General features: G+C 38.2%; 1 protein-coding gene across 2 annotated transcripts in view; it reads left to right on the forward strand.

Moving 5' to 3' along the window:
• Positions 1-13,059, forward strand: part of RSPH3 (radial spoke head 3) — a 394,995-nt gene that overhangs the window by 235,390 nt on the left and 146,546 nt on the right. For both annotated transcript variants that reach the window (XM_044054703.1, XM_044054704.1), the window contains exon 8: positions 6,834-6,920. In XM_044054703.1, coding sequence (XP_043910638.1) covers positions 6,834-6,920 — 87 coding nt within the window. The remainder of the gene's footprint in view (positions 1-6,833; positions 6,921-13,059) is intronic.

Below are 13,059 nucleotides of genomic sequence, written 5' to 3' on the forward strand. Positions count from 1 at the left end.
GCAAAAAAATGCAGGAAGTTTCTATGGTTTTTCAGGTCCCCAGGTTCTTTCCTTCCAAATCTTCTGTTCCCTTTAAAAGACAAAACAAACAGGTGTTCCTCCTGCTAACAGACAGATGCCTAAGAAGAGGTGACAGGAGGGGAGTAATGACCATCCCAGTGAGGGACTTTTTCCAAAAATGTTCCATTTGTCTTCCTTAGAAAGACTATGCTAGAAAGCAGGTCATCTCCTTTCCACCTGTTGCCTCAGCATGTATTCCTCCTTCACAGAATCTGACTTTAGATTCTCCCTTTTCACAAATGTATTTTGCAGGTTATTCAGGAGAATTATAGCTGGCAATGGACAGAAAAATTCCCTGATTTCAAGGAGATCCCCTTCACCCTTCCAGTCAAACAGAATTGTTTCCTCAAATGTTCATACAAGTGTCAATAGAACATGTCCTTTCTGATTAAATAAGGAAGGACTTTTTACAGAATGTTTCTGATTCTGAAGAAGCACACCAGTTTTGGATCTTTCTTCTCGAAAAGATTCCAAAATTCAAGATGTTGACCCCTTCAAACAGTGTTAACTCTGATCCCAGATCAGAGTAATATGGTGACTTTAGACCTCTGAAATGCTTACCATCACAGTCCAATAGCAATAAGCTTGAATAAGATTTTGTATGTTTTGCCAGGCTACATATCAGAAAGATTCACTGGTACTTCCAAACATGCGGACCCGAAATTCTAATCCCCTAGAGTTTTAGATTCCAGTCTTGAGCTTTATCAAGTCAGAACTGGATTGTTGGAGGGATCATATGGCTCTCAATCCAGGTTTAGTCCTTCATCGTCCCAGTCTAAGCTGTGGTAATCTACCCATATAGCCAAGGCTACTGGAGTATAAATCTTTATGATGAACACGGTAGGATAGTTAAGTAAACTTACCATACCACTACATGTTTGAATGATCATTGTTGCAGCAGCCACTTCCTCCCTCCATCCCTGTTGTTATTTGGTGTGTCATTTGTCCCATGTATTCAATACTTATTTTTTTGTTATTCCTAGAATTTTCCTTTCAGATCTCAGCCTTTCTTTCTCATTTGGCATGAAAACTGTGAAGGGCTTGTAGCTTAAACTTGTCTTTAGTCCTTCTTCTTGATGATATTTTTAATGCTAAAGAATCAATGCTGCACCTCATTGGACAGGCCAAACTGTAATTGATTAATCTCCTTCTGCTTTTATTGTGGTCATACTTACTACATACAGTACTGGTTAATCTAAAGTTTGCCTCTGATCACTAATTTCCTTTATACTTGCATTCTCATGGTAACCTAATTTTTTTAATCATAAAATTATGCATGAAGAAAGGCAACACAAAGATTGTAATAGTAATGTTAGTAAAATTAGCACTGCGTATGCTAATGTGAACCCCAATAGGGAAGAGTTACAAAAGATAACAGTATACTAAATATTGTAGATTTTGCCATGCATTCTGGTATAACACGTGACCAAAATTAATACTGCTTATGTTGCTGCAAATAGTGAATATTTCCATGCATTTGGGTTTAACGCATTATGGCAATGGTATATTGAATTTTTCTATGCATTCTGATTCAACACATGACTAACTTGGATAGTACTGTTATAGTGAGCTGTAGCAATCTGAATTATGTTAGTTGTGAAGTTGATGTGAATACAGATGAAGTTGTTAGAAAAACTGTGATTTTGGGAATGGAACACATAAGTTTATACCTGAAGATGCAATAAGGGATATGCAGTCTGCAAACAGAGTAGAAGTTGTTTTAAATAACAGTATTGTGCTTAAGGAAATTAAAGACAATTTAATTATTAATATAAGTAGTTATACTTTTAGTGATGTGGAATTACAGATTTTAAACTAATATTTTTTTTATTTGCATCCTCTTGAAGAGCAAATTTAGTAAGAATTGGATATGATTTTAAACTGTATGTGAAGCAGTCTGGTTTGAATGAAGCACATTTTAAAAAGAGTGGTATACTTAACCCTGTTTTTAACACTTACTTTAAATGCATTGGAACAGACTTGCATACAGGATTTTAAAAATGAGGTAAGAAAACTGGAGAATTAATGTTAAAACTTAAAGACAAAGTAAACATTTTAAATTAACTTCATGCTAGACAGGATTTGAGATTTATGAAGGCTGACAAGGGTGCAGGAATTGTGGTAATGGATTCCTTAAAATATGAACATGACTTTCGGCTTTTCCCAGTTAGGGATTGCCACAGCGGAACTCCAGTCCTCTCATGGTTGGCAGTGGATTTTTACGGTGCCAAGTTGCCAGCCCGATGCCCAACCTTCAAAGAAGGCACGCCCATTCACACTCTCACCTACCTGCATGTCTTTAACATCACTCGACCATGGAGAGGACATGCAGACTCCACACAGAAGGCCCTCCAGCCGAGAATTGAACGGGAGAACCTCTTGCTCTGAGGTGACAATGCTAACCGCTGCACCACCGCGGCCTGATGATTCCTTAAAATATGAACAAAAGTTAGAAATGTTAAGGGATGCTTGTAATTAAATAGAAATTAGTAAACAAGAATTACGCTTGGGTTGTCAGCATTTGAAATTTCAGTTGTTAGAACTTCTGCATTCAGGGGAAATGAATAGCAGGTTATACAGATTTTTTAATGTTCAATTTCCCAGAGTGGGATTTTTTTTTTTTTGAACCCTTAAAATTCATAAAGATTTGCAGGATCCACCATTCAGACCAGTCTTAGCTTCAAAGGGTAGTATTACTGAATATGTAAGTATTTATTTGAACACAATTTTTTAAAAGGTATGTTAGTGAAACTTCATCTTGTATTAGAGGTAGTTGGCATTTTTTAAAGCTGTTTGAAGAAATTGAGTGGAAAGCTGAGTACTCATTTGCTACTATAGGTAGGTGTCAAAGGTTTATATAATGTTATTCAGAAGGAGTAGATCATTGAATTTTTCAGGAAATCGTTATGTAACACTCTAGTTTGAATACCAAGGTTCTTGAAACATCATGTAAGTTATCAGGGTTAGTTTTGGAAAACAATTATATTTTATTTAAGGACAAACTATTTAAACAGTTGTAAGGTGTTGCTATGAGGTCAGACATGGCCCTGTCTTATACTAATTTAGCTATAGCTGCATAGGAGAGAGAGAGAATTTGTTACAAATTGTATTTTTTAAAGACAAATTATTTTTTATAAATGTTTAATAGACAATATTTTTATTGTTCAGCATGGTCAGGAAAAAGAATGTGATAATTTTATGGAATTTACATTTTATACTGCCAGTTTTCTAAAATTTACTACACCAATGGTCCCAGGGTAGAAATGTTTTTCCAGACATCACTTTGCAGGTTGCCAGACTGCATAACAGTAAAGTATTTTTAGAATACTGCAATTTAAAAATATGTATGTATACGGACCGCGCAGTGGTGCAGCGGTAGAGTTGTCGCCTCACAGCAAGAGATTCTCCAGTTCGATTCTCGGCTGGGGTACCTTCTGTGTGGAGTCTGCATGTCCTCCCTGTGTTCATGTGGGTTTTCTCCGGGTGCTCCGGTTTCCTCCCACGTTACAAAGACATGCGTCTGGAGTGTTTCTCCCCGGGCCTCCTCTGAAAATTGCCTCATTCCAAGTCGAACTTTCCTGGTTAACAAATGTAAAATAAATAAAATAAAATGTATTTGCATCATGACAGTGCACATCCAATGTCTTTAATAGGAGGCATATAGTAAAAGGACGAGCAATTAGGATTTCTAGGCTCATTAGTAATGATATGGAGTTTTGTGGGGAAATTAGGAAATTGCAAGAAATGTTTGAATGTAGAGGTTACAAAATAAAACGTATAAATACAAGTGTAAAGGAAATTTATCAGCAGAAGCCAACTTTATATCAACCAGTATTGTATAATGAAACTTAGAGTAGTAAGTATGCCCACAATAAAAGCAATGGGAGATTGAGAGCTTACAGTCTGGCTGTTCATTTTGGCATAGTGTTGGTTGTATAACATTAAAAATATTATCAAGGAGACTTGAAAGATTATAAAAGGTAACATTGAGCTATGCAAGATTATAGGTAACAACCCATTTTTTTCAGACAACAAAAACACTAACATCAAAGAATTATTAGAAAAGGAACATTGTATGATTAATGAGCAGAATTGTTGGACTTTTCCATGTAAAAAAAGTGTACAAAAAAATACTACAACCCTATAACACTAATCAAGCCCTACAATCCACAACAGCTTTTCTACCACGACAAAGTCATATAACAGCACAGGAGACTCATTATACTCTAACAGGTTGCAAAAATCTGGAACCAAATCCCCCTGATATAAAACAGGCAGACACTATGCATGGCTTCAAAACATCACTTAAGAAAAAGCAACTTATTAATTGGTTGTCCTCATGCACTACCCCAGGCTAACCCACCCCCACCCCTGTGCTCAACCTAAACTCCACCATCAAAGTTACAGTCCCTTTACTTAACCTTTCTGTACCTTTATCTTACGCATGTAACTTTATATCTCTGTCACTAAGAAATATCACTGTATATTTTCGCACAACTGTCACTTGCACTATTCTTCTATGGACTACCACTCTACCCTCTACCTACTTTCTCTCTTATAGAACGTCCGTTTCCCAGGTAACTATCACTACTTCTGTTTTTAATGCAGGTCTATACAAGCTGTCTTCCTCAGTCTTCCTAATGTTTCCTATAACTACTTGTCCTGTTAAGTTGTACCACCTGCTAAATCCCTTGCTGCCTTTGCTATTCTTCTCTGTACTTCGACTGATAAGCACATTTCATGATGCATCCACTGTCTATCATTGTAATTTATCTGCAGCCAGCTACCTTATGAGAAAAATGTATTTCCTTAAATTCATATGCATGTTATATATTGTATTCTAGATATATTCATATAATTGTGTTTTTATGTAAACTCACTATATTTTACAATTTGTCATTTTTTTGTCTTTAAATCTTTAAATGTACTTGCTTAATATGTGGAGCTTTTCTCCTCAGGCCTCCACTAAAATGGGATAAACCCTGGTCTGAGCTTCGTGGTAGAGAGAGAGAGAGAGAGAGAGAGATGTGCAGAACTATAAAGAGTGGAAAAACATCTTGTTGCCAGTACTGGACAAAATGTTTTGCCCAAGTAGTTGTAATTTGGAAAGATGGAAAGAGTAGTGTATCTGGCAGCATGTTGTACCTGTAATACAAACTATGTTGGAAAGACCAATAGAACGTTTTCCAAAAGGATTTGTGAACATTTAAATGTGATAAAAAACAAGCAATGCATTAAGTAAACACACTATGGTATGTAAGGATTATAACAGTTTTTTGTTTTATGGTTTAGATTCAGATTCTGATACTTTAGGAGGCGGTGATATATACACACACACATATATATATATATATATATATATATATATATATATATATATATATATACATATATATATATATATATAATGGTTCTACCTGAATTCGAAATCAAGAAGAAAGACCGATCGAGGGGAACGTATCGACAATGCAGAAGACCGAGACGACGGACATCGACCTGACGCAGAACGATGCCACGCAGAAGACCCGACACGACCGATGACAACACCAATCCGATGCCGCCGTGGGGGGGAAAGGTGTGAGGAGGGCGTAGTGCCGGACTGTGGTCTGTGGGGGGTGGGGGTGGAGTTAAGTGAGGTAGGGGTAAAGGGTGGGGATAGGGTTAGGTTAGGAGGGTTGCAGGGGTGGGGGCGGTAGGGGGTGAGTTAGGAGTGAGTTAGGGGTAGGGAGATAGGGGGGTGGTAGGAAAGTGAGTTAGGGTTAGGGTAGAGTTAGGGAGGCGGGTTAGAGGTTAGGGTTGGGGTAGGTAGGTAAGTGGTAATAGTAGTATAGTGACGGACCTTAGGGTAAGGTTTAGTGTTTGTCGGTGTTGTGTGGTTTCGACTATGTCAGGTAGAACCATATATATACATATATATATCTTGGTGGAATCCAAGGAATTATCATGGTACATAATGCTCAATGCACTGTTTTACATGGGCTTAAATGAAATCATTAGTTATAAATGTCTTTTGAAACTAAATGTTAATTGATTGGATAAGTAAAATAGGGGTGGAGTTTTTGAAATAGTAAATAAATGTGTTCTTGAATGTCTCTTGTACTGAATAAGCCTGTGACAAAAGACAAAAGCACTAAGCTGCTTTATTTTTTGTATACAGGTGTTTCTATTTTTGTGTATACATTATTATAATGTATGTCTTTGTGTGTGTCAACAAACTATAAATGTTTTTGTATTTGAAATTAAGTTAGTTTTATAGTGCATTGCTTACTGTGTGCCATACAGTTCTGTATAATTTCCCTTCTTTTGCAGATGGTAAGTTTAAGAGCTTTAATGTCATTGTGAAGGTATGGTTGTAGTGTTGTCCATGATCCAGTCCATTTATTTTGTTCTAACAACACTTTAATTAAGCTGCATCTTAAAACTTTGGATTTATTATTATTAATATTTATTAATTTCTAACCATGTAAGACCTTTTGGTATTTATACCATTTTCAGGGGCAACCCTAGAGCACTAGCCTGGTTAAATCCCTTACTCGGAGTAATAGTCAGAGACATAGAGGAAGTTAAACACGACACCTAAAGGAAAACAAAGCTGGCTAGCAGTTTACCCTTTCCTTCTGTCAAGGGTTGCTTTTTTTAGATTGAAATAGTGCTATTTTCTTTCTCAGTGCTGTATGGGACTTTGAAAAACAACTTACCTTTGAATTGTAATGTATTTTTTCAAGGTCTGTTGTAGCAGATCTGTATTTACTGATGTTTGTTTCCACTTGCAGAACTTGAGAAAGAATTCATGCCATGGCTGATGTCAGAAGTAGAGAAAACGTTAGAGAAATCTGTTTTGGGAAGGACAGTCCTTGACCGTAAGTTAAAAACATTTCATAATGTGGTATTTTGCATTTTAAGTTTATTCTTAAAAGTAAGTAGAAAAATAAATCACCCATAATATTACTTAATTGAAATGCATATTCATCCATAATGTTAATTCACTGGAGTACATGTTTTAAAACTACTGACTACCACTTTACTAAGGAATGAACACTCCCATTCAAACCTGCTGCATTTCTTTTTTGTTTTAATTCTTATTGTTGGGGTACTGCAGGACAATTGTATATGTATCCTAAGTAGCAGACTCTCTGCTTTCCATTGTTCTTTTACCTAGTAGTTATTTCAGAGACATCCTGCTGAAGAATCCAGTTCAGAGCATCCTGGACAATGTTACCTCAAAAGCCAAGATCTGAAGCACTTAATTTTCAGTCTTTGGTGGATGTCACCTGTACTGCTAGAAGTCTGAGGAGATCATTCCTTGTGGCTTGAACGATCTTGCAATAGTCTGTTGAAAGGGTAGTATGATCTCCATAGGTTCATAGGTAGGTACTAGGCTATCGGCCCAAGGGCCTACGTAAGCCTAGCTAGCAAGGTACCATAGCTTACCCCACCCAAGAAAGTTATTTTCCTGTGCTACTGTCCAGCAGAGACACAGAAGTGATCCCTGGGGTGTATTTCCTATTTCCCATCCACTCATCAAGATTTTTCTTGAAGAGTGCTAATGAAGAACTTTGCTTGACATAGATGGGTAGCTTGTTCCAGAGTATAGGAAGTCTCTGGGACAGGAATCTATCCCTCCAGCATGTCCTGTTTATTGTGGTGACAAGGCTTAGGTCCCTAGAGCGTGTAGCTTGGAGGGATTGGGATTTCTTTAGGTTTAGCATGTCCAACAGTTATGGGTTTGAGATAGCTTTATATGTTAGGCAGAGATCACCTCGGAGTAGGTGATATGCTACGGAGTAAAGCTGGAGTTTTTTGAGGCGGTCAGTGTAGGGCATTTGTTTGAGGCCAGTAATCCTCTTTATGAGGTAGTTCTGTGGCCTTTCCAGCTGCTGCAGATGTCTTGTGAGGTACATTCCAAAAGGGGCGTTGAACTCTATAATAAGTCTAATGAGTGATGAGTAGAGGGGAACAATGACCTCTTTTTTCCTGGATGAGAACCCTTTTATGATGAGGTGTGCCACGTAGAAGGACTTCCTGACTACTGTGGCGATGTGACTATCAAAGGAGAGACTACTGTCCACCTGGGTCCCAAGGTCTCTTATCACGCATTCAGTGTTAAGTAGATTGCTGCCTATGTAGTAGTTCATGGGTACAGAGTTTTTACTAAAGGGGATGACACTTCACTTTTTGGCATTGAGCTTGAGGCCATGGCTCTGACACCAGGCATCTGTCTCAGTGAGGCCCTTCTGTAGGATGTCCACATCATTTGGGGACTTGACTATGGCTCCTAGTTTGCAGTCATCTGCGAACTTCGTCAGCCAGAGGCCTTCTGTGTTAGCCTGTACTTCGGAGAAGTAGACACCAAACAGGAGTGGTCCCAGGACAGAACCCTGTGGCACTCCACTTGTCACTGCCTTGTGGTCAGATTTGGAGTCTGCAACTTTTACAGTGTGGGTTCTGTCAGTGAGCTAGTTGGCAAGCCATCTTGTGACTTAGGGATTTATACCTAGTTTAGTGAGTTTAGCTATAATTCCAGAATAGGGGATGGTGTCAATAGCCTTGGCGAGGTCAAGATAGGCTGTGTGAACCACCTTATCCTCATCCACAGCTTTGGTGACTGCCTCAATGAAGTCGATCAGGTTCAGGAGGCATGATCTGCCTTTCACAAACCCAAACTGGGTGGGATCCAGAGTTTGGAGGTTACCAATGTCTTTGTTTATGAGTTCCATGATGATACGTTCCATGGTCAATCAATAGTTGCCTTCGTTAGATGCAGAACTGTGTACAGCTGCAAGACATTTGAGTAAAGTAATAGTATATCTTTTCTTATAGTTTCTTGGATACTAATGCTGGTATTAACTCTTTTTTTTTTTGCACTACTGTTTGAACAATCCTTTATTAGACACATAATTGATCTATGACATTCCATGCCTCTAAGGTTTTGAGTCTTCTTTGTTCAGCCTAGGAAACTCTTAAAACTGGCTTGTGTTGTAATACAGTTTTTGGAATGGTTAGCTTTACACCTGGGCATCTGTTTACATTCATAAGTAGTAATAATGAAGATGCCTTGATGTCTTCAATGCCTACTCATTTAAATGATACATTTGAATCTCATTGGAAATACAAAAATAAAAGTGCATTTTTTGGCAGTTTAGAAGGAGGTAAAAAGGAAACAGAACAGACACTGGAAGTAGTAAAGGAGAAATCCTTGTAATACTGGTAAAGTATTAATGCTGATAAAAAAATAATGTGAACTATAAAAGACTTGTTTGGGGGTGATGTCATCTTTTAAAAACAAAAAAATAGCCGAGACCCTTATGTACAACATGATTTAAGTTTAAACATTTTACTGCTGTGCACAATGTGTAAGCCACTGCACCACTTCTTACAAAAGACAGTCCTAGGAAAGAAAAAGTATGCAGACATACCAGAAGCAGTACTGCAGTTATGAGTTGAACAAACTACCAAACTAAACTTAATCCCTTCTCTTTTTTTCTTTCTTGTCAAATAGTGTAGTTCATACTTGATTTAATGTTCAGTAACATACCACTCCCTGCACTACATGCCTTCAGGAAGCCAAGAGTAGTAGTATTTATTTCTTTTTCATATAGTATATTAAATGATTCTTTGTTCTTTTCATCAAAATATGCTGAATCCATGTGGCTTATAATCTGTGCTACTTTAGCTAGGGATGTGTTTGAGACAGCTGCGGTGGTGCAGCGGTAGCGTTGTCACCTCACAACAAGAGGTTCTCCTGTTCGATTCTCAGCTGGAGCGCCTTCTGTGTGGAGTCTGCATGTCCTCCCCGCAGTCGAGTGGCATTCGAAAGTCATGCATGAATGGGTGTGCCTTCGTTGAAGATTGGGCATCGAGCTGGCACCTTGGCACTGTGAAAATCTACTGCCAATCATTAGCGGACCGAAGTTCCGCTGTGGCGACCCCTAACCGGGAAAAGCCAAAGGAACAGCAACAGATCCTAGTGTGCCAACAGACAAATAGTTTTAGTGGCACACATTGTAGATAGGAACAGCCTGCTGGTGCCATTTTTGAGTACAGTTTCAAAAGAAAAATATCAGTGTGTTACATCAGCAAAGAACAAGGGGTTTTCATACTACAGTACTATGTACAGTTCCTTTTTTGATACATTTAATTGTCATCAAAGTAAGACTCGTCCTCTTTCAACCATTGCTATGAACAGATATCCACCTGTGTACTACCATCTTGTATATTCCCTAAGTAAGTATCTCTAATGTCAAATTTTGGATAGCCATCCTTTCCCAAAGTGCTAAAACTGTAATGTTTCCTTTTCAGACCCATGATTGAAAACCCTGTTTTCCCTCGTATATGATTTATAGAGTGGCATATTTTGTTCTCAATGCTAAGCTGCTTGCCTTGGACATTATTTCTTGTCTACTTTGACTAGCAGCCCAAGAATTTTATACATTTTTCATTCTTGACCAGTTCAGCTATTTCACTTAGAGGTTTGTCACACTCTGAATACATTGCAGCATCCACAGTAAAAGTATTTTATTGCATGTTTATTTTCCATTATTATTAACCAACTCCTTTCTAATATAATAAAACTTTCCATGATTTTATTACTCTTCTGTAATTTGGAAAGCATCACTCAGCTGTAGAAGCACTAATATCACAAAACCTTGAGAGACTTCATAAAGATAGTCATCAGAATGACATAATTCTTTAGCTAGTAGAAAACAACAGGACTCCTTGATCTTCTTGTACTGCATGGCAAGCTGTATGCATGCTTTTTGAGTTTCCACACCGAGTTTCAAGTGGTGGTCTAATATAGAGATCAGGAGTCAATGCTTCCTCTTACAAGACTGTGGAGCTAAACTGTTGTGGGATTCCAAAATATGTGGGGTAGTGTTAAAAAAGGAATACACTATCCTGCACAAGTATACTGAATATTGTTTTCATCTCTACTCCCTTATGACATCATACCATAAGGTGCAGTTCTCATGAGACTCAAGACGCCATGTTAGAATGGGATCTTCAATCTCTGCAAGGACCACTATGCCATCCACAGATGATGGGATAAACAAACATTCAATGTTAATGAAAGCCCATCACCTATGCATGGTGTAGTTTGACTACACAAACAAGCCTTGCAGTTTGGATGATTCCCAAATGTGCCCAAACTCCACACCTCTTTCCATATGTCTGCACTGATAATGTAGGCATCTTGCTTACTTACTCTACGCATCCTAACATACACATGGAACTGAACATCCCTGACACTGGCTGGCAACACAGTACCACCTGTATGTTGGCCATAATAACACTGCATGCAAAAGTGGGAATTCTCAGTCATGCATGCAGTGGTGGCAAGCTGTGAGGTTGAGCTACATAGGCACAGTAGGAAAAAGTAAAAAAAAAATAAACTTAGAGCCAATCCCCCATGTACAGAAGGGACCGCTCATACTCAGGACCAGAACTCACTCGTCTGACATCCTTGCACTCCCTGATCCCAGAAAACATCTCCACCTCTATGTCAATTCTAGTACTGCAGGCATTTGATGATCTGACCATGTAATAGTTGCAGTACCATTACTGACATAGTGGTGGAGCACCTCCTTTTCCGGGAGGGTTAGTCCATTTGAAAGGATCATACTGTTACTTAGAGAGTTTACATTAGCGTTCAAAACTTTGGCATTGTAAGTACATTTCACTTTTCAGAATCAGTCTTAGGCTTTTGAGATTCTTCATTATCTTGCATAGCTTGAGAACTTCTAGATCCCTTTTCTGTGGGATGGGATATACTGCAGGTATTTAGTATTTTGCTTGACCAGCCATAAACTGCTTTGGAATCTTGCCTTTGATGCCCATGGAGTAGAATTTCTACTGTTTTTTTTTTTTTGGGGTAAGGAAGGCTGGTCTCAGAACTTTTTTTCAGACATGACTCAGTCATCCCATCATTGTTCATATTAAAACATATAGAAGTTCGTCATTTGATCAGTGCTGCAGTAGCCTTAGCTGCAGATGTTTAACTCTACTGTGGCAATTTCTCTTTCCTCAGACCATTCATAATTTTCCTGGTCTCCATCTTGTAAAATCCCTATGACCATTATACACCAAAGGTTAGACATGTCCTCTGCAACTTATGGAGCGCCTTTGGTTAACAAGGGAGAAACACACTTAAGTTTTGGAAGAAGGAGCAAGGAATACCTCTTTACTTACCCAGGCTGGGATACCTGTCCCAAGAGAGTTTCTGCATGTTAAAAGTAGGTCCGATTCTTCAGAAAATCCTGACAAAATTAAGCAAATAGTTAGACATATGTCTTCATCAGTCTCAGTTTGGACAGAAGTGATTTATTGGGCTTGGCTAAGGGTTTAGTTCAGGCTCATGATCCTCCCAGTTCAGGTGTTTATGGTAGGGATAAAAAGCAATTTTTCACTGGATTTGAATGTTCTAGACATTGAAGAAAATGACTGTGTAGAGATAAATTCTCTTCTTTTCTCTTTATGAGGATCAGAGACCTGAGGAGAGAAGAGTGTGTTTCCTCTGTTAGTCCCTTGAGTTTTCTTTTTCTGAAACCGTATCCAGAATGAATATTTTTTTCATTGATAACATAATGATCTTCCACTGTCATTGTATTATGTTTTTTGCTACTAGAATTTCCTGAACCTAAACCAGTTCCTCCTGTTCTTCTAGCTCTGGAGGATGTGTTTATTACAACCTGTAATTTGCCTGATAGCCAACCTGCTGCTTCTAAGAAAGCAGATAGATTGTGTAAAGTTCCTCACTCTTATATAAGTTTTTATTTTTTAACCCTAGATCTGACCCAGCAGTGATTTATTTGATAAATCCTACTGCTGTTAAATATCTGATAAATACCATCCCCCTTTCCCTATGATAAGTAGGGGAAAGCTTTTGAAAATTTTGGGAAAAAGTATTTTCTTCAGCAACAGGTATGTTTAGAATTCGTAATTGCCAAGCTCACATGTTAAAGTTTATGCTTGCTTCATTTGAGAATCTAAGGAACACTGTGT

This window comes from Protopterus annectens, chromosome 13.part0 (assembly GCF_019279795.1).
Source record: "Protopterus annectens isolate FY-2018-M chromosome 13.part0, PAN1.0, whole genome shotgun sequence".
In the NCBI taxonomy this organism is placed as follows: Eukaryota; Metazoa; Chordata; order Ceratodontiformes; family Protopteridae; genus Protopterus; species Protopterus annectens.